This window comes from Amphibalanus amphitrite, unplaced genomic scaffold, assembly GCF_019059575.1.
Source record: "Amphibalanus amphitrite isolate SeventyFive unplaced genomic scaffold, NRLGWU_Aamphi_draft 000618F_arrow, whole genome shotgun sequence".
Classification (NCBI taxonomy): domain Eukaryota; kingdom Metazoa; phylum Arthropoda; class Thecostraca; order Balanomorpha; family Balanidae; genus Amphibalanus; species Amphibalanus amphitrite.
Window position 1 is genome coordinate 144,190 of NW_024882112.1, and position 25,002 is coordinate 169,191.

Consider the following 25,002-nt stretch of genomic DNA (forward strand, 5'->3'; position numbering starts at 1 on the left):
ACCTCAGCATTCTATATTATGAAACTTTACTACCTAGAGAAAATATCATTTTTTCAATGCAAAAGATATGCTTTTAACTACACAACAACGGAAATCAAGCAAAATACCAGAAGTTATAGGCTTGTGAACTTTTATTTATTCTCTTGGAATTGTTTTTATTCTCTTGGAATTATCGAAGCATGACGAGGTACGTTAGCTGGGATCCAGCCATCAAGAGATCGGTAGGGGCAGGTTCCCCCATCTCCAGTCCCGCTAAATTTTTCGTGAAAAGAAAATAACTGAGCACGGGGAGAAGGAAAATCAGTGGAAACGGTTGATCTGCAGGCATCTATAATATAGTGACACGTCCCACAATGGGCCATATGGTTACCTCTCCAGAAGCAATGGAGAGGCGGCGAGCAGTTACTGCTCGCCGCCTTCCTGACTTCCTGATACTGTATCAGGAAGTGCTAGCATCTTGTTGAGTTTTGATAAACAGACAAAAAAAAAAACAGCAACTTACATGCACGTGCAGGGCGGTCAGTTTCCGATTCACGGTGAACTCCGTGGCAGAGACTTCCCTCGCCAGCTCCTCCATCAGGTCCGAGTCCACTACCGGATCTCCTCGGTCGCCACCACACCCCAGGTACAGGCCGTCATCCAGGATGTGGTTCCGCAAGTTCTTCAGGCAGTGCGGAACATCGGCGAAGAACCACACTCGCCTGCCAGCGAAAAAAAAAAAACAGTGGCATGTGAGAGTTCACCTGCGGCAAGCAGCTATAGGTAGATATTAGGGTAACTGAACAATAGGTAGAACAATAAGATGAATGAGGACCAGAACACACTATATACCGATACATTTATATCTAGCAACATTGCACACACTTTTTACATGTCCATGAACCTATTTCGAGCCGACGCCTGACCCGGCGCCACAGGCGCAACACTGATCCGATTACGTGATCACCGGACACAGGGGAGGGTGTCCAGTGTCCACTCGCACCAAAGGCGCAGTGGACCTAACAGCCGTCGGGCTGTATCGCTGGATGTGCTTAGGTGATGCGTACTGGTTACCATTCTTTTTTATTATGTGTTTTCCCTATTTGCCAACTTTGTTTTTAGGAGGACTCACCGATCCGCGGCGGCAGGGTTGGCTATGCTGGTCTCGCCATCGTACGAGACCCCCAAGGCCCGCCACAGACCGACGTTCTTGGAGCCCATGTCAGAGACCACGGCTCGCACAGGATAGCCCATCTCCTCGAGGGAAAGGATGAGCTGCATGAGGATCTCAGGGCTGATGGCGGTGTCGAAGGCGACATAGACGGGCTGTTTCCAGGCACCGCAGATGGATCGGACCTAGGACAGGATGGAAGAGAATACAGAGGTTTTGAATGTCATTCGTTCGTCGACATTACCCAGCGGTTCATTCGGCGAATAACGTGGTATGAGAGGTGCAGCTCAAGACTTAGGCAAATGGCACAATAAATGTCTAAACATCAGCTTCCCTTAGTACCCTCTCCGGCCCCCGCCCATCCGGACTGGTGATTGGGCACCCATTGCCGGGAGTCTCCGCCGTCACGCACACCATGCCACAGCGCGCGTCGTCTGGCCTGGTGGGCGTCAGCTGCGCTTCTCGTCACTTACCATGATCACCTGGGCCTGCTTGTGCGGGCCTACGATCACATCCCTCTGCTGGTCGTAACAGAGTCGCGTGTCTACCGACATCTCATCAAAGAGGATGGCGCAGTTCTTGGCGAGCGGGGCTGTCTCAGCGGCCGCCACTTGCAGGAACTGCAGAAACTGGGCCATGGACGAGGGCTCGATCCTCAGCCCCGATACCCAGCTCGAGATGCTGCGGATGCTTGGAAGCGGCCATCTGGAAACGAAATAATAACTTGCTCAAATACACAGAATCGCCAATTATATTTTGAATAATTTCCCATCCGATCCGTATTGGACGCTTAGGCCAAGCTGCTACGCGTCCTATACCGCATCATCATCACCCGACACCCATCCGATCCAAGTCGTGGCAGAATGGACCTAAGGTGAATTAGTGAATTAGGTAATAGGGTCCGTTTCATCTCAAAGAAGCTGTTGCTTTTTTTCTCGTGAGAGTAATAAAGTGGGGTTGTCCATCCCCTTGAGCGTGTCAAAACAATGTCAAGTGTATTCTGTTCTGCCGCGGCAGGCCGACACAGTCAGCACTAACATTTTGTCCTTTAACAGTGGCATACACAACTTCATCTCTTCTTACAAGTACAACTGCATCATGTGAACAATATTTCAATCAATAAACATGATAGCCACTGTCTTTCATTAATAGATGTTGGAGTATGAGCAAAACCAAGAGGTGTACCTACACCACCCACTATCTCCTGTAGGGCTACACAACTTACATAAGAAGTCGGCAGACCAGCAAACATGCCTCTATGACAAATTGGTAGGCATTAAAAAATCTGAAGTGGCCATTGCTTTTACACTCATATGTTTCATGTAGAAATTAGAAACTTTTTGTGATGCTTACCCCTGCTGTTCACGTAGATACTCGTAGACTCTTTTTGAGGTACTTGTTCTGATTCCCATGGCTTTGATGACACTTTCATCGTCCCACCGATGGGGTCGCCTCCCAGTCTTCAGCATGGTGAGCTGCAAGGAAAAGCAGAACCACAGATATTAGGTGAAGAACCAATTAATCTAACATCAATTAATATGCATATATGCTAGCTTATCTAACTTTTTTTGCTGCATGTGTGCTATGTACTACCTATGCAGTATGCATGCACTATGCATTCCCATCATCTCACATCCAATTCATGGATTAGGTATTCCTGGATAGGACACTCCACCGATTTTCCGACCACCCAATTTAACGACGGCCAGCGCGCCGGCGCCATTTTAACATTGCGGGCTATGGGCGGAGCGCGTCTTCTTGTATATTTTTGCAATTTATTGCTTATTTGTGACTGATCTTGATGAAAAGTCCTGTGATTCTGGTATAATAGGAAGTGAGGAATCTCTTGGAAATACTTTTTCACAGTTTTAATTCCAGAAATTGCTTAAATCCTGCTGCCAAGTGAAAGTTCGTGATAACAGACGGTGAGCCAATGTTAGGAATTCAGTGAATTTTTATGCGATAACACAAAAATAAGTTGATATTAATGTTAATTCATCAACCAGGACTTATGTGATTGCTGAGGAACGATGATATTTGGCGACAATTTGCATCGGCGAGTCAGGAATGTTGACCCAGTTTATGGACACCGGGCAATGGTTCCGTTTGTCATAGTGACAAAATGGATACCCACCGACTATGAGAAAGGACTAGAAATATATTTGAAGTGTCTCAAATGGTGTCTCCCGAGCTATAACTCGCTAATTTTGCTCTCCGCTACTGCGTTTTTAGCACGCGCCATACTGCGGCGGCCGCCGGTGCCCTGACCACCGATGTTTTGCGCTCCGCCACCAGGGCGGCCGGCTTGGTCGCCGGCGCTAGTGTTGGGGAATAGGGAGTGTTCATCCATTGTCCAAATCATGGGTAATGAACTCAGCACGATGACAAGGGTAGGACATTCAGCACTATTCGTCAGTTGTTCACATTGAGGTCAGAACTAGGAACACAAGTAACGATCATATCTACAAAAGGAATATTTCAGCACAAATACCTAAATAACCTACAATGTGCATCAAGCAAGACATTGCAGTGACATGACATGCATCACAGTTTCTAGCTTGCAATAATATTATAATGCTTACTCTATTACCAGACAAAAATGGCCTGGTTGTTCATCATATGGCATTGCAGAAATGAAAAAATGAGGCCTTCGGTTGACCTATAGCAAGACCTATGCATTTGATGCAGATTGCAGAGCCCCAAAGGCCAGACCACCCACAACTGACAAACCTGGTTCTCAGTCAGAACAGAACGCATCTGGGATTCTTCAGCTGAATGTTGGCTCTTGACCTGTTCCAGCTCAGCAGACTTCTTTGCCAGGGCAGCCTCTAGCTCACTTGCTCTTCTCTGAGCCTGCTCCAGGAGAGTCACAGGAGAAGGAGCGGCCACAGCTGCAGCCCCTCCTGTGCCATCGCCCACTTCATCAGCTGGCACCCTAAATGGGAGACAATATTGCAAGTTTTAGGCACTTATATAGTACACATGGTATAACACAATTTCTTTTCATGGTATGATGCAGAAGGTATCTTATGGGGGCTAGCAAGACAAGCAAATTATTGCAATCATGAATCAACCCAATGAACAGAAAGCAATGAATCACGAGCCTAACAAAAACACCATTTAATGTAAATATAACCAAACTGACAAACCTAAGACAATATGTGCATGAACATGAGAGGAATTTAATCATTTGAAGCTCATTTAATGTTAAGCTGTTTGGATTAAGTTATTGGCATTCACTTTGACCTTCACCTTAGCATTACCATTATTGAATTATTCTAGTTTACAAGTGATAAGTATGAGGCTAGTTACAACAACAAGATTACCTTCTCTTGAAGTCATTCCAAGCAAATAGGGTTGGACCAGCTTCTTTCTTGCCATTCCTAAAATGACAAGAGCACACTCTTGAATGCTCATTGGGCTTTGCATCTTGTCTCCTGTGAAAAAAGCAAAGCAATAAAGTTGGTTCTATTAGCAGAAAATGAATCAGACAGCATGGCCCTGCTTCACGGCAAGCCGTAGTTAGTATTACCTACTCACCGCAGCTGGGCATTGGTGCTCATTTTCAAAAGAATTTAGAAATGTCAGTGCAGAAATACCTAAACAATTTTGCCAGCATTTCCATTTGGACAGAATTTTGTCAGCATTTCCATTTGAACCTGAATGTGGGTAGCAGCATGCAGTGAAACAGGGCCCTGCTCAGCAATGCTAAGCAAAGGGTGGAAACAAACAGTTGAAAAGACAAACAAGCTAGAGTAGCATATCCACACCAGCAGACTTCCTACATCAACCAGTCTACAAATACACACCAGCAAGCACCAAGCAAAATCAGCAATTTTTACAACCAAATGTACCTACTGGGTTGGTACAAGTGGAGCAGACGTCACACGAAGGTTTTCCAGCTAAGGAGAGGCGCTATACCCAGAGATGCTTCTTTCTAACCTTAACGCCGGTGGTGTTGGCGCCTTCACCCACTGTTCTGGAGGCACCACCGAAATCCAAACTCGGGATCTCCCGTTTACCGGAAAATAAACATAACCTAACCTGGCCTAACCTACAAACCTACAGTGCCTATCTTTGGTTGGAAGGCCTTCACGTGACATCTGCTCTATTAATGCCAAAATGGGTGCAAAATCATGCCCGATGAGGAAAATATTTTCATCCAAAAAATCAGGAAAAGTGGCAATATTTCATCACTGAAAAAAATGTTTCCTGCATTTGAACAGCAGTTACATAATACATGTGACTTGATAGTTGATGCATCTAGATCCTTTTCTTTCAGATCCTGCCGAGATCCTGACATGAAATCTTGCTTTATCAATTGGCGTTAAAAATGACGGTATGCCCTTTTGCAAAAATACCATAGGTATTTGGTACCTTTTCTCATCCTAGGATTTTTTTCTTCTTCATCAGCACACCCAATCAAAATCCAATTTTAGAACACTGGGTAGGTAGGTAGGTAGGTAGGTACTTCAAAGATTTGTCCTGAAATCACCTAGAAGTTACCCAAGCAGGTACTTAACCATATGGTGTGAGGGGTGCATATCTAAAACGTCATAAAAGCAGCAATATCACGATAATAAACAAAAGGAGATATCACAATGTCGCATGACGAACCTCATCAGTGTAGTCCATTTCTTCAACTCCCCCTCGTCCCGGGGCAATCGGAAGAAGGAGCACTTTGACTGGGACCTGGCGCTGGAATGACTGCATTGAGGCACAAAACAAAAAGGCATATTTGCTCCTTAGATGTGAGACTGACTCATCTCCGAGATTATTCGCCCCAACAGCACTCAAACTCGATGAAAAAGCGGGAAAAAGGCCAAAAGGGCGACTCAATGCACATTCCTGATAAGCTGTTCAAAGTGCACTTGCATAAAGGTACGAAATGCGCTGATTGGCTTTAACGTGATGCGCTAACGTCACTCAGCGTGAAAAAGCAGCCGTAAGCGGTTTTGCGAATATATCGAATAAATGTATTGTTTGCGCAGTATTTGTAACAACAGAAACTGAGGCTCCCTCTTGCCCTTGGAATGTGCCATCGTTCGAGTGGTGCATCAAAAATTATTTTTGTTTTTATGGAATGAATACGTAGTTCTGTTCATCCTCATATGAGATAGGGAAGAAAATTAGATGTCCCCGGCAGTAAAATGAAGATTTTTGGCACCTTGCAATACCCTGACAAAAGTCCATAGGATTTACATAATGTTTTAGAAGAAGAAAAAATCGTTGAACCCCACCGCCATTTTTTGGTCACGTGATTTCACCCAAGGCCCTAAATACAAGGTTGCACGGACTTATTTCTACTAAACCTACCAGAATATAGTTTCACGGTTGATTATTTAAATAATTATTCAATCGAAATTTCTTTATTATTATCTCGTAATCATTTATAAGCAATTTTATAAATCAACTTTCAATTTGCTTGCCTTTTACTAGCAAAATAACTTTTCTAGTATTGGGTCAACATAGTGGTGTAGCAGTAGGAACCACATCTGGCAAAACCCCAATGCCTACATACAGCAGAAAAGCAGCCACCAGGTGTCGCCACAGTCGCCACTTGGTCGCCACACAGATGTCGCGCGCGTCGCCAATCGCCACACTACCGATTTCCATAAGGACGCATATGTACGGATATGTATAGGAAAGTCGCCCTTAAGGATTACGCTTACATCCTTTGCTTATGAGGCCGGTGGTTGGAAATTGGGAGGGGCTCAGCTATTTTCGACCACGGATATGCCTTTATCACATGATGAGGAACATGCTGATAAGCGTTTTATGCGTCATAACAGCACAAAAGTATTTTTAATCATTTTTCAAAAATAGCCGCTCTGCCGTATCTTTCAGTGCAAGGTGCCGTCGGTCATCCCCGACGTGACGTCACGCAGGGAATTTGCCAGATTTTCCTACTAGACTTCGACACCCCCTGATTTCACCCACCGAGGATTTCTACAAGATTTCGGTGATAGGCATTGGTTGTCGATATACGATGGATTTTTGGTGAAGAACTCGACTGAAATTGAAACAAATTGAAGATTTGCTTGTCTAAGGCAGCAAGATTTATAAACATCGCCAAATTTATCATATGCAATTGGAGCTTGTTTCAGTTTTTTTATAGCAGGGTCATGATACAATTTTCTTTCAATGGTAGATTCGTCATGGTACAGTACAATTTAAATGGTAATTTCGAGTAATTTATGTCATTGAATTGAAACTGCAAGTACATCCCACAAAAGAGCTTATCCTCTTCAATTTTCAGTCTTGATCTGACTGATAAGTGATTTGTCAAGAGTGCGAAAAGTGAGGTGACAAGAGAGCTACAGGTTTTTCAAGATTTAAGTGTTCTTGAATAGCAGGTTGTACAACATTGTGCTGTGACATAACCACTGGGCCTTGTGCCCCCTGTGACAGAGCCCCTGCATCAGCTGGTCTGACACGGCTGGGCTCGCAAGTCGCAAAGAACGTCTTGGTGCTCTTAATTATGATTGATGATTGTGATGTGAAAGGAGGGTACCTACCTACATGGCAAAATACATTTGTATGTAATTTCTTGCCACAGTACCCACCTGCATGTACATTTTTGTTGTCTTTGTGTGAAAAATGAATATATTTTAAGGAAAATTAAGGCATTTCTGTTTGAAGCATGCAGAAATTCATGTGTGATGCTGTCCCGGCAACTCATGTGGAACAGAACAGGCTGCAGAGTGCCAGATCGTGCTTGAACAGAGAGAATCATCAGCTATCTACATATGCGCATGCTTTGAAGTTCCCTGCCTTTTCCCACATTCTACTTGCTAGTTGTGAAAAGGATCGGACAAGGCGAGGTACTCATGCTCATGGTGCCACCATGTGCAATTACTGACTGGTGAATTCGGTGGCTAAAATCCTTAACGCTCTATGGATAATTATTCTGCTCTTATGTTCAGTATGTTGATATCAGAAACTCACCAAGGTAACCTGCCCTGTGGCATGTCTTAGTTCAAAAATGTAAGCATTACACTCATCAGTCATGTAACTTGTATTTACATCCATGAACAAACAATGTGCAAAGGGGCTACCCAACAAGCATTACTGTCTACAGCGTAGCGCGTACCGCCTCCGCAAGGGGCGCGCCCCTCTACAATGGGCATGCGCGAACCCCTTCTCTGCAATGGGCGCGCCGGCGAACGTACGCGAGCGATCACGGGTCGCCACCACCAGCTGGCGACTGACGGCGCAAGGCCATAAAACTACGACGGCGGGCCCGGCAGCAGCGCGCGGTGTGGGGGGGGGGGGGGGGGCGTTGGACACGGGATGGACGCACAGTCGCGCACCACGACCGACGGCGACATCACCTGCTGCGTCTAGCTCGGCGAGCGCAGCTGGGAGCCGGCTGGAACAGACAGAGCGGAGTCAGCCGGCGGAGAGACCCGGGGGACGGGAGAGAGACACGGGCCAACAAACTGGGAGAGATTCGAACGCCCGCACGACAGCAAGGAGCAAACATGCCCGTTATATTCACGTGTCGATTGTCATGACGTCAGTCTTGAGCACAAGCTGACTTCATCCCTACATCCCGTTTTACTTATAATCATAATTGAGGTCCTGGATCGGTACACCGGCTCAGTCACCTGTTGACGGCGGCGCACAGCGTGACCTACCCGCCCTACAGCCGGCCCCAGCACGGTGAGTAGTGAGTACCAATACCCGCCCCCATGCCAATGCCAAAATCACTAGCACTGAGAGTTTTATGGAAAAGCCCTCCTCAGTGGCCGGTATGAGCTGGCCGTGCGGCGGCCGCGACTGACCTGCGGCCGCTGAAGGTCTGGTGAGTCGGACGGGCACCTCCGGCACTGTCGGCAGGGCGGCCGATTTGAGCGCAGCGCTGTCCAGTCGGACTGACGGCAGCACAGAGACCAGCTGTCCGTGCAGGCAGTACCGGTGGCCCGAGTCGCTGCTGCTGCGGACCCGGCCCGGTACCGGCGCCGGGTGGTGGCCGGCCGCGGCCGGGAGCGGGTCCGCCGTCCGCTCCGCGTCCCCGGCCGCCCCGCCGCCGCTCTCTGGACCGGCCGGAACGGTGACGGTGACCGCGCTGATCTGAAGGCGCACCTCCAGACGCTCCAGGGCCGGCAGCCAGGCCAAAGTCGGAGCGGCGGGCGGCGCCGGCGGAGTGGGGGAGACGGCCGCCGCAGCGGAGGTGTTGGGTGACACTGCGGGTAGGTTCCTCTCCGTGGTGTGGCTCCGTGCCGATCGCGAGGTACCCGAGTGTCCTTGCGGCCGGGGCACATCCATGGCGGCGGCGGCGGCGGCTCGGGCGGCTGGGGTAGTGGCGGCGGCGCCGGGCCACTCAGCTGCTGGCCAGCTGAGTGGCCAGGGACAGCCAGAGCAGCAGTGCCGGCTGCCAGCAGAGCAGGGCCGGCTCGGAGACGACCACCAGCAGCGGGCAGCTGTCCGCGGCGGCGGCAGCTGTCGGCAGCTGCAGCAGCGCCCGTACCGCCCGCTCGCCGCCGCCGCCGGGAGCCGGCGCGTCGGCCGCCTGGGGCGCGGCCAGCACGGGCCGGCCGTCCACCTGACAGCGCACCGGGCGGCGCCGGCCCAGCACCAGCCGGTCTGACACAGCCGCACGTCCAGGTCGCACAGGTCCGTCTCTAGTGGCAGGTCCAGCTGCGAGCCGGCCGGCTCAGCGCCGGCGGTCCCCCGGTCGTCGGCGCAGTGCAGCCAGTCGGCGTGGCACACCTGCTCTGTGAGCGGGTGCTGGGAGCCGGCCCACAGGGCCGGCGCCAGCAGCGCCTTCCAGTAGACCGAGGCTGAGGAGAGCGAGGCGACCTGGTGCTCCTGGGCGGGCTGGCCGTCGGCCGCGGTCGAGACCAGCACCGCCTGGTCAGCCGTCACCTGCGATAGGGCGCACGGGGAAAAGGGATACAGTCAGGAGCCGCGGCTGTAGTTATTCATTTCCAATCGACAATAGGGCATTGGGGCAGTGTTCCCGCCACTTCTGATGAGTAGTAATGTCGAGCCTACCACAGTGTACTTCACAACTAGAAAACGCACTCAACAATAATCACACAACAAAGGCACACTCTCAGGGCCATTCTAACAAAACACCCGCGGTTATAATTAGCATTACTCGGTATAATGACTGACCGTGCATCGTGTGTGGACGTGGCAGTTGTAGAGCAGCGCAGCGGTCGGCCGGCGCCGCTCAAGCTGGGAGACACACCGGCACAGCCGGGACGGGTACATGGGCTGCTGCTCGTTCCACTGGATCGTCTGACAGCGCAGCTGGAGACGCACCTCACCGGCCTGAGGACGGGGGAAGACTGGGTGATACAACCGGGACAGACAAATAACACAGCTGCTGTAGACGTATATACCTCCCCGGCCTGGTGACCGCGGGCGGGTAATACGACCTCATAGAACAGCGATCAGCCGGATCATCGGAGCAAAAAAAAAGCACGCATCTCAGGAGCCCATCTCCTTGCAAGTCTGCGATCATATCTCAACGCCCAACTGCAGCAGCTCTTCAAACAATGCAGCTGATGCTGTCCTTTCGAACATTCCCGCTATGCATGGACCCACGCCGCCCAGCTCCCCGTTGGCGGCCACCACTGTCAGCCGCCGCCCCTTCCTCCGCTGCGCGGAGACCCACCTTTTCCAAGTCTCCATGGCCAGCCAACACGGTGACTCGCGGCTCCAGCACCGTCAGCTACAGGTCGCGAGCCGGGGTGTTGGCCTCCAGCGCCACCGCCTCTCCGTGCGGCACTGGGCCCGGGCGGGCCTCTCCGTCCGCTGCGGGAGAGGGCAGAGGGTAGAGGAGAAGGTCAGGGCGGGCCTCCCCGCCTGCAGCAGAACAGGGGGAAGGAGCGGTCAGGTGGATCTCCCCGTCCGCTGCAGGAGAGGGCAGAGGGGCGTTAGTGGTAGTGGGCAGATGAAACGGAATGTTTATTTCAAAGATATACACTTTTTCACTAGTACGGCAACTATACTTCTCAGAGGTGAAAATCGCTGCTGGGACGCACTGCCGAAAAAGAAGGAACTTGCAAGTCACAAGCAGCGATGGGGACGACTCATGAAGAACAGTGCATCATGTTAAACAACTTCAAGCTAACTCTGAGCGCTACTCAGTACTCAGTTCACTACTCACCCTGCTGGGCCGGCTGTAGGGCGGGTAGGTCACGCTGTGCGCCGCCGTCATCAGGTGACTGAGCCGGCGTACCGATCCAGGACCAGGAGCCCAAGCAGGCCCTTGTCCAGTTTCTGCAGCAGCAGCGTGTGCCGTCACCGGCAGAGCTGTCGCTGCCAGACGACTGCCGTCAGCGCCCGGCGCACGCGCTATAAACACTGCGCCGCGGCGAGCGAGCACGGCGCGCTGCATCAGCTGGTAGCTGCTGAGCGCCGCCAACCCCAGCACAGCAGCTGGCGGAGCGCCGCGCTACACGACGACCTGTCGGGGCGCGCGGGCGGGTCAGAGGGTGGGGGAGGGGGGGCCAACAGGGTCAATCACATCACCTCTCTCTGCAATGGGCGCGCGCGTGCGCACCGGCGATGGGCGCGCGCCGGCCGCCGCTGCCGATGGACGCGCGCCCGCCGCCGGTGCCCGATGGGCACGCGCTGGCCGCCGGTGCCGATGTGCGCGCGCCCGCCGCCGGTGCCGATGGGATGGGCACGCACCGGCCGCCGGTGCCGATGGGCGCGCGCCCGCCGCCGGTGCCGATGGGATGGGCGCACGCTCGCCGCCGGTGCCGATGGACGCGCGCCCGCCGACGGTGCCCGATGTGCGCGCGCCCGCCGCCGGTGCCGATGGGATGGGCGCGCGCTCGCCGCCGGTGCCGATGGGATGGTCGCGCGCCGGCCGCCGGTGCCGATGGGCGCGCGCCCGCCGCCGGTGCTGATGGGATGGGCGCGCTGGCCGCCGGTGCCGATGGACGCGCGCCCGCCGACGGTGCCCGATGGGCGCGCGCTGGCCGCCGGTGCCGATGGGACGGGCGCGCGCTCGCCGCCGGTGTCGATGGGATGGTCGCGCGCCGGCCGCCGGTGCCGATGGGATGGGCGCGCACCGGCCGCCGGTGCCGATGGGCGCGCGCCCGCCGCCGGTGCCGATGGGATGGTCGCGCGCCGGCCGCCGGTGCCGATGGGCGCGCGCCGGCCGCCTATCAAGTTTACCTGTCCAGATGTACAGAAAGAATGTTTAGTCTGTCAAATACATGTACAGCTGGTATACCTACCCTGTAGCTGCAACTGTTTTGACCATGTGGCCCAGCAAAGTTATCTGGCCTAGGTAATGATTGTGATTCAGGGATGAATCCCTGGGAAGAAAATATAGATGATGGTGCTTCAGGAGACTGGAGATTGTCGTGAAGAAGCATTCCTTAATTAGTGTTAGTCACCATCCAAGCCATATGACCAAAACACACCACATCAATATTATCCCAAAATTATATTTAAAAACTTTATGGTTGGTTACACACAAGTTTTTTAGGTGACCACACTCAAACACGAGACTACTAGGGTGCCAACGTCACTTGTCAAGCTCAATGCACCAGCTGCTGTTCATACAATTTGCAAGACTCCACATCAGCTATCAGGTTCTACATCACATCAAGTGTTCAATGTAACAATGTTCGTGCCACTTTTACAAGTTGTGCTAAAAACCAGTTCAATTACAAAGGAAATGCCAAACCCACCTTCCACGACTGCTATTGACGGTACGGCATGTGGTGACGTTCTAGCCCTTTCTCCAAGCAAAAGATCTTGAGGGTTGAAGTAGCAGCTACACACAAGTGCTTCGTCAACCTGCTTGTCCGCCAAGCCATCTTCTAGGACAGCCACCCAACCAAGTCTCCTAAAAACAGCATGACTTTGTGATCAAAGGTCTGGGAAAATTGCAAGGCTTGCCATTCCAGTACAAGTAACAGATAACAAGTAACCACAGATAGTACATTGAGTACTTTAGTTATATGTGTAGATGAACTCCGAGTTGTAGGTTGTAGGTTGTAAGCTGAAGCATGTAGGTTGTAGGTTCGTGGGAGGCTGTAGTTTAGTAGGTTATTAGGTAATAGGTAATATTAGGACTTAGGTCAAGTTCGCTTGTTTTTTTTTTTCCTCGGACCACTCAGACTTCATCCACACAATTTACTCGTACGCCTTACTGTTTGATGTATGAGTAACACTTCAAACATTTGTGTGTTCAAACACTTCAAACACTTCAAACATTTGATCATGACATTTGTGCATGTTTGACATAAAAAATATATTAATACAATTTCGTAAAATATGCAACTGTTTTTCACTTAGTGCCTGCCCCGCAATCTCCAGCATTTCAAATTGGACTTACTTGACACGGTTTTTCGGAACATGGAAGAAGTTGAGATCGGGACAAATGACAATCAGCCTTTGTTTTTCCACAACCCTTCACACTACACCGCCGATTTCGCACTTGGCGGGATGGCGCCATTCCGTCCAACTCATACAGCCTCAGAAATTACAACAACACACTCAACTAACGGAATATCCGTCAAACAAATCTTATTTACGACGACACGAGCCAATGCTAACAACGCTTGCCAGTTGCGGAGTGGAGACGTCAGAGAGAAAAAAGTCTTTAGATTTCTCCAATTTCCCCACGTAACGTTGAACGGCCATTGCGGCCTTATCTGGTATGCGACGGCCTTATCTGGCATACAAAATATCTCTAGAAGTCTCTAGCTAGTGTTAAGCCTATGGACTTATAGGGAAATGTATCCGAGTACTTGGTACTGCCTCCTCCAGGTACTGGCTGGCAGACGGATCAACTTTGGAGGCCCACCATTTGGAAATTAGGCAATTTTGAGACGAATGACTTCGGATCGGGGCCTCAGCCACCTTCATCTACACGTTTCACTGAGTAACTCCGAAATTTCGGAAAAAACCCTGATAATACCTTTAAAAGAATTCAGGGTATATTGGGCCATTCTGATGAATTTTAGTGGAAAAAAGGGAGTTGATTTTTGCCCTATTGACTTATAATGGGGAGGTCAAGAAATTGACCTGAGTCTAAGTCATTGATATCAAAATTCTGAGATATACAAATTGTAGCTACTAATGACCTCATTACATCCTGTGACTTTCAAAGGCCTTCCCCATTTACTGCAGCTCTGACACTGTGACAAAGTTGCAAAAAAGCAATTTGAAGTTGGGTCATTCAAAGTGACCTGGTGATCTGACGACTGACATTGAAAAAACTTAAAACGGGGTGTTAAGGGACAGTGGGGTGCTAAGGGAGTTGTGAGGGAAAAACTTTGAGTCATTTTATCCTCCTAATATGAGGATAAATAAACCTTATCCTAGGATAAATACCACATATATTTTAAAACATTCATGAGTGATTTTTTGGAGGGGACGTCCTCCTAGATCCCTCGGCTGGGAGGGGCACGTCCCCCCGGCCCCATCCCCCCACTTTTGACGCCCATGCTCTAAAACGCAGTTCACACTTGCCCGTAAGGTCTGCCGGTGACGGGCCCGACACCGTCAAAACGCCCGAAACTGACGGAGCGACGGCCGTCAGGTCGACGGGCATGTGTGAACCGGCAGCGTTTGACGGCCGGCAACAGCTTAGGGATCCATTTCATCTAGTTGTTGGAAATTTTTCGGTCGGAAACACGGAGGTCCCCAAGCGTTTTCGTTTTAATTATATGAATCCAATTAGTATCACAACATGCTATAATCCAACTATCTAACATTCCCTGCCAGTAAAATGCAACAGCTTACCATTTAAAGCTGGCAAAATTGACCCCAAAACACCACATGCCTCACCGGGCCTTGGTAACAACTGGATTTCCATTACGTCATGGGTGATGATGTCACACCACGGGTGACGTTTCACTGCTGCTGCTGCTGTCCACGGAGGGCAGCGTTTGTGAGTGGAAAACAGTAGCAACATTGTAAATGAAGGCAGTATTGGCGCTTATGCTACATATGAAATTTATAACAACATATTGATATTAGTGAATGTTTATTTTTGTTATTTTTAATAAACCCTCCATTTCAGGGTCTGCATGCAAAATTTCTGTTATTTTAGAGTCAAGCTATTGTACTAAGGGATTTATTTTGGCAATTTAGTCATTTGTTAGGTTATAAGGCTGCAGAAACTTTTAGTTGAGGTTGGTATCCACTATCCAGTTGCAGCTATAATTGTGTCATATTTTGTATCATTTTCTGAACATATAAACACCTACCTATATGAATTCAAATATTGTGATTGTAGAAAAGCAGTTACCCTCACATTGCAGCGGGGATTAGAACAATTAACCACACTTGTTACCTATACAAAAAGCCTGTTTGCCATCAATCCATCAATTTTGGGAATTCAAATTGGGTATTGGTAAGGTAGATGTAGCACAAGCTGCCCGATGCACGAGAATGCGTCTTACTAACCAAACCTTACCTAACCTGACCTACAACCTACAGCCTTAAACCTAAAATTTACAACCTACGACCTAGTACAAGTCCTAAGGTATGGCATATCACAACAGCTTGTGCTACGTCTGCTACCATGACCCAACTTTGTGCCAATTCATACCAACTTGGAATGACAGTCACTGCAGATGTGTGCTGACCATGCAGGTCTTTGTTACAATTGCAATTCTATTGTGTTACAGGTTTGGTGTTCTACAGCTGCGACCCGCCATGGCTGGGCCACCGCGGCGGCATCACCTTCAGGGTGGACCTGCCCGTGGCCACCCGCCGGTCGGACCCGCCTGCAGTCCGCAGGGAAGCTGCCCTGCGAGCCATTGCAGAGCTCCCGCATCCGGACGTCACTATCTGGTCGGACGGCTCGGCTCGCGGCGGACTGAACAGGGCGGCGCATGCGCTGATCCAGTTCCACCACCTCAACAGAGAAGAGACCGTGCGCGCTCCTGCAGGGGCGGTCTGCTCCAGCCTAAGTGCAGAACTGACCGCCATGCGCGAGGCGTTCGCGGCTGTGGCCGGCCTGGAGGACGGGGAGTTGGCATCGACCAAGTCGGTCCGCCTCCTCACCGACTCAAGGTCTGGGCTCCAACTACTCGGCCGCGGCCCAGCTAACCAGACCATGGCCCTGGCCGCCGAGGTGTGGAGGCTGCTGAGTGCTGAGCACCCTCGCCGAGAACGGCACCGAGACGGTGCTCCAGTGGGTGCCAGGCCATGCCGGGCTGGACGGCAACGAAACCGCCGACCGCCTGGCTGGCGAGGCCACGGCGGGCGACCAAGACAGCGCACCGATCGACCTGTCGAGTGCGCGGGCCGCCGTCACGCGCCATGTCCGGGAGCTGTCGCGACAGAGGGCAACCGCTGCCCACCCGCACCCGGACCCCACGCCTGGCCACAACTCCCTGGCGCTGGGGTCGGTGACGCTGTCCCAGCTGAGGACCGGCACATCACCGCTGACCCGTGACACGCTCCACAAGATTGGCCCGGAAGCCGACGACGAATGCCCCGCGTGCGGGGAGCCCGACAGCGCGGCGCACCTACTGACCGATTGTCCGGCCTATGAGGCGGCCCGCCGCCGCCGCTGGGGTGTCGACCCTCGCCTGGTCGACGTCCTCGGCGGCCCGGCGACGAAGGTCGTTACCTTCATCGAGGATGTTGGGCGGACCGAGCCGCCGCTCGACCCGCCTGCGCCGCCGCCCCCTGAGCGGGTTGGCGGTGGGATGCAGAAGAAGAAGAAGAAGCAACTGCCAGCGCGCCACGGCGGCGAAGCCGAGTTCCGCCGCTGGACCGCCCGCGCAATGGCCAGCACAGACAAGAGACAACTGAATCACAACACCTACAATTACGTTATTGTTATGGTATTGACATTGTTACAATTAACCCTGCTCTTTCGAGCGTGGATGCACGCTGAAATTGTCGCATAATTCCATGCAGCTTCCACCCTTCTGCAATACAAAGTTTGAATACAAAGTAGTCTTGCAATAGGTTTAGAACTTATGTGCAGATTGTCGATGTTGGTTGACTTGATGATTGGAATCGTGTTTATCTGTTTCATCTGTTTTGACTTAAATATATGGCCATGGACTATGGCCTACCTTGGGAAGTGTCTCTGATTTCAACAAAACATTTTTCATCAGGATACGCTGCAGGGTACATAGCGTACATAGTACATACGTAGTGAAAATTTTGAGCATGTATGGGTGCGCATGTGGAGATGTAGACTGCGAATGATACGACGGTTTTTGAACCAATTAAATCTGATTGACAACATAATGTAGGACTAAAAACTGACTGTCAGAAGAATATTCACAGAATATTCACTTCACCCGGTACAACGAAAAGGGAAAGTCAGGGAACAGAGGCAGGGTACATCTCGAAGATCAATCAAATTGCAGGTGCCGATTGGTTATGGATCATCGCAGCTCAAGGTACAGCCTTGTGCTGCTTTATTGTTAACTGAAATTGCTTCCACCTTGTATTGAAAGAAGTCATTATGGAAGATATTAAAAAGGTTCTTGAAAAATTAAATACTTTGAATTTATATTTCTGCAGAATTATACACCCGTATCATTCTTTACATGTCAATATTTGTATATTATCTAGCAAATAAGAAAATAGTGGCCTCAAGTTTCTAGAAAATATCTGATTTGGCTCTCTGGGCCACTGCAGATCCCTAAAAAGTTAGGAGCCTTCTTCATTATTTAATGTATAAAACCAAATAAATTATCACTGCTCAAAAGTGGAAGGAATGACAAATGAAAAAAAGTTTTCCTACAGCGTTGCAATCCAGATTTCAAGATAGTGATGGGCGCACTAGAAGGCAAGTAGAAGTACTCCACAAGGTGAAAGTAAGGAACAAGAATATCCTTATACTGTTTCAGAATTCGGTAGCAAACATTTTTTATGTGTTTTAAATACCCGAACAAATCGATTCCAGAATCAGTCTTGATGATATTATATGGTTTTTGTATGGTAATGGTGGTACTTGAATGACCAAAGTCAGTACATGTCCATCACCTTTCGATATTTCCGTGGTGCTCGCTCCCATTTCATAGCTGCTCACGATGTTTTCTGCTGACGTCATACAGTGCTGCTCCACTAGCGCCACCATACGGCGTCAGCTGGCGAATTATCCAGTTAATACCAGAGCCCGCCTCACCCCTCGCAACCGACGCTGACGCCATGCTTACGGCGGATGAACACAATTTATAAACAATCAAGGCTGCAAAAATATCAGATGCGTTTCGCGTGCACAATTTTTTATCGCAGCCAGAAATGACAAACAATACTAAGGTTCTCAAATTGCTATGTCTAAAGCGCGGACAACTTTAAATTTGAGAAAAGCGATTATTACTCGATGAAATTCAAAGAGGTGTCCTAACCTAACCTCACCTAACCTAACCTAACCTAACCTAACCTAACCTACTGATTTTTGCCTACCGAGCTTAAAGAAACCTAACCTAACCTACTGAGTTTGCCTACCAGGCATAAAGAAACCTAACCTAACCTAACCTAACCTAACCTAACCTACTGATTCTTGCCTACCGGGAATCCTAACCTAACCTAACCTAACCTAACCTAACCTACTGATTTTTGCCTACCAGGCATTAAGAAACCTAACCTAACCTAACCTAACCTAACCTACTGATTCTTGCCTACCGGGAATCCTAACCTAACCTAACCTAACCTAACCTAACCTAACCTACTGATTTTTGCCTACCAGGCATTAAGAAACCTAACCTAACCTAACCTAACCTAACCTATTTTGCCTACCAGGCATTAAGAAACCTAACCTAACCTAACCTAACCTAACCTACTGATTCTTGCCTACCGGGAATCCTAACCTAACCTAACCTAACCTAACCTACTGATTTTTGCCTACCAGGCATTAAGAAACCTAACCTAACCTAACCTAACCTAACCTGCTGATTCTTGCCTACCGGGAATCCTAACCTAACCTAACCTAACCTAACCTACTGATTTTTGCCTACCGGATAAGGAAATAGTTACTTGCAGGAATAGATTGCAGGCAATAGTAAAATGCACGGACCAAAAAACGAAAATAAAGAAAATGCACGAACGAAAATATTTACGAACGAAACATTTCTGAAGACTTTTCAGAAAAGTCGCTATCATTCGTCGACAGATCTGGCGCATCTCGTGAGGCGCTTTACCGAAAAAGAAAATAACCGAATTCTCTTCTATTAAAAATTAAAAATACAGAAACGTAATTCCAAAATTATTTGTGTATATCTATCACTTTTTCATAAAAATAGTACCCCCCCCCCCCCACCCAAAACCCCGGTTTCCCACAGTTCCCCTAGTGTGTTGGGTTTTATGAAGATACTACATTTCTGCGTAATGGTATTTAACAACAATTGACATGTTGACAACAGACCGTCGTGCGGCTCCACCGAGATCGTGGTAAGAATACGATTAGTTAGCTTTTGGTCTTAAAATCATCGATCAGATAACTGGAAACCACATTATTCTTACTAAACATGAGTTTCTCTATAGAATGATGTCTATATTATAGGGATTAACTAATTTTGAAGCGGGGACCTCCATGTGTACCGCCAATTTTTCATTTAGTGTGTGTTCTCTCTCTGCAGCGCTTCCAAACAAAAAAAAAAATAAAGAAAGAAAGGACAATGTGAACAAAACCTGTGAGCTCTGACCCCAAACCTGTGACCTTGGCCTTCTCTTCGTCGTTATTTTATGCTTTTAACTACTGGTCTCCAAATGATGACTATTCTCACGCAAGAAAGGATGAATGGAGCCCAAAATTTAGCCCCAAAACATATCCGAAATGTTGCAATACACTTATAAATAAGGAGATAAATAGATTGACGGTTTTCGGAGCCTCACAAGATGTTTCACGCGTCGTACAAACTGACGCATAAAGATTGTGTTCAAAAAGGTGAGCTTAGCTCCGCAAGCACTTGTTGACGAATTAAAAGCGTATGTTTTGCCAAATCGCCATAGCAACAAGAAAGCGTTACAAATTTCGAACATCATCTAAATGCAGGGATCGTGGATTCATGTCCATCAATTGAGCAGCAGATTGATAATCGCGAATATTCGCGAAACTAAAATTTAACCCGCACCGGGCCGGTGCTCTGAGATTCCGCGCCGGGCCGGGGGAGGGGGGGGGTGTCTGAACACCCCCCCCTTTCTAACTCGGCTCCTCGGCCACGTAGCGACACGCGGTAAGCGGCAATCGAAAGAACGTCCAAAATAAGGACGAAAACACTTCTGTCATTTTTTGGGTCAGCCGTCAGGTCAAAGGTCACGTCACCAGAGGTTGCAGCAAAGGTAAAATGTTGACTATTTCAACATTTTGGAAACTGCCAACGGCTATATCGGGAACCGATAGAGCTACAGCGCCGCGAAAAAGCGCATTCGATAGCCTGTGGTGCTGAGGGGCAGTTCACCACATATCAGTGACTGGATTTTACGTTAATCAGAAATGGAAAATATCAACCTGGTGCGTGTTCCAAAAATTCAATCAGTTCGATCCAAACGGCCCCAAGTAAAAGAATTAATTAAAAGAGCGGGTTGTTATATTTAAATTACCAAAACGAAGTCAAAAACCAAAACAGCGAATCAGACAATGGAGCGACGAAGAGACGAGAATGAAATCCAAGTTTGCCAAATATGCCCTGCCTAATCTAAGTTATAAATCCCGGACAGAACGGGCCAAATCGCGGAGCCAGACGTGACGCGTCTGCTCGGGTCAAGAGCTCGGCCTAGAAGTCCCGGGGTAGCGCGCGGCCCGACGCAGCGGGCCGGGTCCAGACATGCGCAGAAGCACTCGGACACCACGTGGCTGCCGATCGGAGCGCGGATTGGTCACTGGCCGACGCACTGCGGCAGCGCAGGCCGCAGACACGCGGTCGCATCGTGATGGGACAAAGTTCACGAACAGACACGTCCTGGGCCGCCTCCCCAGCGCCGGGGCGGGGTAGCGACGTCACAAGTCGGCGCGCGAATCGGTCTGCACCGGGAACTCCCGTGCCGGCCGGCGACACACGTGGTTACCACAAGCCCTTTTACGGACCTTTCTGAGCAATGTTCTCAGATTTGACCTCAGGTCAACGGTTTAGCCTCCAGAGGGCAAAAACTCCAAAAATAGCCGTTTTTACGAAAAGCGCTTTTTCGGCAATAACTTTTGACTCAAAAGAACCATGACATTAGGGGAGAGCGGGGCCAGTTGAAACACGGGGTCAGATGAAACATGGCTTTATTTTCAACAGTATGCAGCATATGGCGTTGCCGACACCACTGCGCATCCGCGCTCGACCACTTCCTTTGTTAACGGCGTTTGGGCGGCAAACGGACGGTAATTTTGATTTGACACTTGTTTTTGTGTTTTTGAGGGGCGTTTGGGAGAAATCGTCGACAATAAATAATACGTGAAGCGTTTCAGTTTTTTGGGATAACCGCCCAAACCACACCACCTACAGACACGATTCAACCACCAATCGACAGCTCTCGATCGTGGCTATGTGCGCGGCACATTTTTAATCGCATTTGCACCCCCCAAATAGCCAAACTCGGCCCCTCGACTATGTCGTCCGACGCTCCAGAGATGGCGCTGACTGTCTGCGTGACGTCAGCTCACACGACCGGCAATCGCCAATCATAAAACGTGCATGTCGCCGCTGGACAACCAATTACAGCGTACTGCCTTGCTTTTGCCCTCTTGTTCTGAAAATTTCGCCAAGAAACATGGCGTATAACCTTCATTTAAAACCAAATTTGCTCCCAACCACTTCGCCGTAAAACACCGCAATACGCACCAGACCATGTCATCAAGCCGTGCAGAGTACCACGGCTTATTCAAAGGGACAAGGTTTGCGTCCTTGATGGCTCAGTTGGTAGAGTGGTGGACTTCTGGGGCGTGGGTCGCTGGTTCGATTCCACCTCGGGATGTTTTTAAAACGTACTTACATCTTTAGTTGCAGTACCCGGCCGCTAGGGTCGCGACCCCGTAGAGGTCGCTGCGGTCCCCACGTGACCGACCGGCCGCAGTCACGGGCCGGCGGCGGCGCAGTGTGGGGCGAGCGGGCGGAGGGGTTGGTGCGGTAACTGCGGTGCCGCCAGAGCGGCCGCTGCCGGACAGCGGAAATACGGATAAAGTAAATGATGGTGGGAAAGAAGGAAGGGTAAGTGAGCAAATGATTAAGTCGGTGAGAGAAAAAGTGAAGAGGATGGAGCCGAGAGACGTATTTAAAATGTAGCTTAGTTGCGGCACTCGGCCGCTATGAATACATAACCGATCCTAAATGGCGGGGGGGGGGCGAGGTACCCAGATTTGGGATAGGTTGGTTACAGAATTCAACAAAATAGTGACAAGATTATCGATTATGTTTAGTGGGAACGGGGACGGGCACGGGGACGGAGACGGAGATTTAGCGGCCAGCGGGAGCGGGGACGGAGACGGAGACAAAGAGAGCGGGAGCGGGCGGGAGCGCGGGAACGGGGACGGAAACGTGGACGAATCGGAGAGCAGACAGATACAGAGAGAGACAGAGACAGAGACAGAGGCGGAGACGGAGATGGAGTGGTCAGCGGGAGGCGGACGAAGACGGGGACGGAGACAGAGATCGGGAGCGGGAGCAGGAGCGGGGACAGGAACCAGGACCGAGATGGGGATGGAATCGGAGACAAGTCAGATACAGAGACACTAAGACAGAGAGGGAAGACGGAGACGGAAACAGAGCAGGCACTATTATATCTTTAGCACTGAAAACATTACCGATCGTGAGTGTTGGCTCGGGGGGGGAGTTCGGAGGGAAGGGAAGGAAAGGGGTCGGGGGGGGGGGGGCCGGGGCGAGTCACTCAGATTTGGGATAGGTTAGTTACAGAATTCCACGAAATACTGAAAAATTAGCGATCATGTTTAGTATAAGGAGCGTACCAAAACCAATATAGCGTCTTGAACTGGGACATATGTAAAAACTTATATGTATCTGCGGCGCGGGCGGGGAAGAAGCCACTAGCCAGTACTTTTTTCAGTACCAAGAGGGGATTGGAGTGGAGGGGAGAGGAGAGGAAGGGAGAGGAGAGGAAGGGAGAGGAGAGGAAGGGAGGGAGTGGAGGGAAGGGGAGGAAATCGAAGGAGGGAGGGAGGGAGGGAGGGAGGGGGGAGCGAAGAAGTGCGATGAAGGAGACGGGGAGAGGAGGGAGAGAGACAGATGGGGAGGGGTAAGTAAGCATACGATTGGATCAGTGATCGACAAAGTCAGAGAGCGGAGAGGAGGGAGGAAAGAGGGATGGAGGCAGGGAGGGAAAGAGAAAGGGAAAGGAAAAGAGAGAGAGAGAGAGAGAGAGAGAGAGAAAGAAAGAAAGAGAGAGAGAGAGAGAGAGAGAGAGAGAGAGAGAGAGAGAGAGAGAGAGAGAGAGAGAGAGAGAGAGAGAGAGAGAAAGAAAGAAAGAAAGAGAGAAAAGCGGGCATTATGGACGGGACGGGCAGGGATTTCTATATAGATGTTCAAACGACGATTAGCGCCGGTAGGCGCGGGAGGGTGACCTAGGACGGGCAGGGATTTCTATATAGATGTTCAAACCACAGTGTAGGTATATAAATAGTTCAAACGACGATTAGCGCCGGTAGGCGCGGGAGGGTGACCTAGTTTTTATGAATATTTTGTGATATCTCATATACCTTTGTTTTCTGAAAGAAGAACTCCTGGCTCCGGAATAACACCTCATTTGGCCCTTCATTCAGCATGATGCCGTCCCTCCAGCTCGTTTGACATGTGCTTTACGGCGCGTGCGAGATGGCGGGAGCGGATGCGGTCAATTGAAACGCTTCTCTGAGGGTCAGTTGAAACAGGGCCACAGGCCGTTTCAATGGACCCCGGTGACCTTTGCAATGGTTATTGTTCAGGGGCTGGCCTGTAAACATTAAAGGAAATAGTCCACCTTTGAAATGAGCTTTTAAACTGAAATAGTAGTTTAATAGAGCTCAATTTTTGACCCCTTTTTCTCCAGCCTTTTGCTTGAAAGCACACTATAGCCCAGGGCCTCGCTCTAAGGATTTTTCACTGGGTGGACAAAATTTTTCGCCGCTCCCCTGCCCAAGGGCAGATCCAGTCACTTGTTTTGGGGTGCAACCATTTTCACTTGCGACTGGGGGGGGGGGGGGCGGGTTAAGGCCTATGTCACTTTCACAGTCAACCAACTGTGCCATTTATAGTTTAACGTTTGTCGTGTGTGATATGGTATTTCGTGTGTATTTCACCTTATAGGTATGCCTATTGTTTACATTAGTGATATCAATAACGGAAAATCAGGATACCGATACCAAACCAAATGCCAACCAAAACTATGAAAAATACCGAAACCAAACCAACTTGGGAACATGAGGGAAATACCAACTTTTTACCGAATTCGTATCCTCTTATACATTAGCCGGATTTGTAATACCAACAAAATACCAACAACATTAGGATCAAAATACCAAATACCAAGTTGGTATCAGTTTGGTATCGGTATACCAAAAAGTTGGTATCCGATTGACATCTCTAGTCTACATACATTTAAAATTTTAAGAAGACTGCAAAAGTGTAGAGTTAAACTTACTATGATTGCTCTTTGAACCAGAAATCGAATAGGTATAAGGTGATGCTCGCTGCCTCTTTTTAGGAGGCATGGTCAGCTTACTCTTGGCGCGTCCTCTTGATCTAAATACGGCTTTTATTGACCTTAATCTACTTGTAATACATCCTTGGCCTTGTAGCGCGCTACCCTGCTGGCCCATGCCGGTCTTTGAGGGTCCCACACTGACCTCTGAGGCCCCATGCTGGCCTGTAAAGGCCCATATTAGCCTCTGAGGGCCCCGCACTGGATTCTGAAGACCCGATGCCGGCCTTTAACCATCCCCTGTATTGGTGTTTTTCCAGCCGCGAACGTAGGTACTC

General features: G+C 49.7%; 3 protein-coding genes across 6 annotated transcripts in view; all 3 read right to left on the reverse strand.

Moving 5' to 3' along the window:
• Nucleotides 1-19,983, reverse strand: part of LOC122363370 (gamma-secretase subunit Aph-1-like) — a 71,221-nt gene extending 51,238 nt beyond the window's left edge. The window contains exon 1 of one of the 2 annotated variants that reach the window (XM_043332566.1): nt 19,943-19,983. The gene's annotated coding sequence lies outside the window, so the exon portion shown is untranslated. Of the gene's footprint in view, nt 1-19,752; nt 19,868-19,942 lie in introns of those variants that run through there. The other variant, XM_043332565.1, reaches the window with a different exon arrangement.
• LOC122363369 lies at nt 574-6,389 on the reverse strand. 2 transcript variants are annotated; one of them, XM_043332564.1, is made up of 6 exons: nt 5,768-6,389; nt 4,477-4,587; nt 3,881-4,053; nt 2,504-2,625; nt 1,624-1,855; nt 574-701 (listed from the first exon to the last, which is right to left on the reverse strand). In XM_043332564.1, exons 2-6 carry the CDS (start codon nt 4,577-4,579, stop codon nt 636-638), a joined length of 696 nt encoding a protein of 231 aa, XP_043188499.1. In that variant the 5' UTR covers nt 4,580-4,587; nt 5,768-6,389; the 3' UTR covers nt 574-635. The 2 variants fall into 2 exon arrangements, with proteins under 2 accessions (XP_043188499.1, XP_043188498.1); XM_043332563.1 differs by having other exon boundaries at nt 3,881-4,085.
• Nucleotides 8,153-13,937, reverse strand: LOC122363368 (potassium/sodium hyperpolarization-activated cyclic nucleotide-gated channel 4-like). 2 transcript variants are annotated; one of them, XM_043332560.1, is made up of 7 exons: nt 13,464-13,937; nt 12,814-12,971; nt 11,274-11,573; nt 10,779-10,918; nt 10,274-10,432; nt 8,938-10,021; nt 8,153-8,522 (listed from the first exon to the last, which is right to left on the reverse strand). In XM_043332560.1, exons 5-7 carry the CDS (start codon nt 10,370-10,372, stop codon nt 8,494-8,496), a joined length of 1,212 nt encoding a protein of 403 aa, XP_043188495.1. In that variant the 5' UTR covers nt 10,373-10,432; nt 10,779-10,918; nt 11,274-11,573; nt 12,814-12,971; nt 13,464-13,937; the 3' UTR covers nt 8,153-8,493. The 2 variants fall into 2 exon arrangements, with proteins under 2 accessions (XP_043188495.1, XP_043188496.1); XM_043332561.1 differs by lacking the exons at nt 12,814-12,971; nt 13,464-13,937 and adding an exon at nt 12,187-12,223.
• Nucleotides 19,984-25,002: the final 5,019 nt, after the last annotated feature.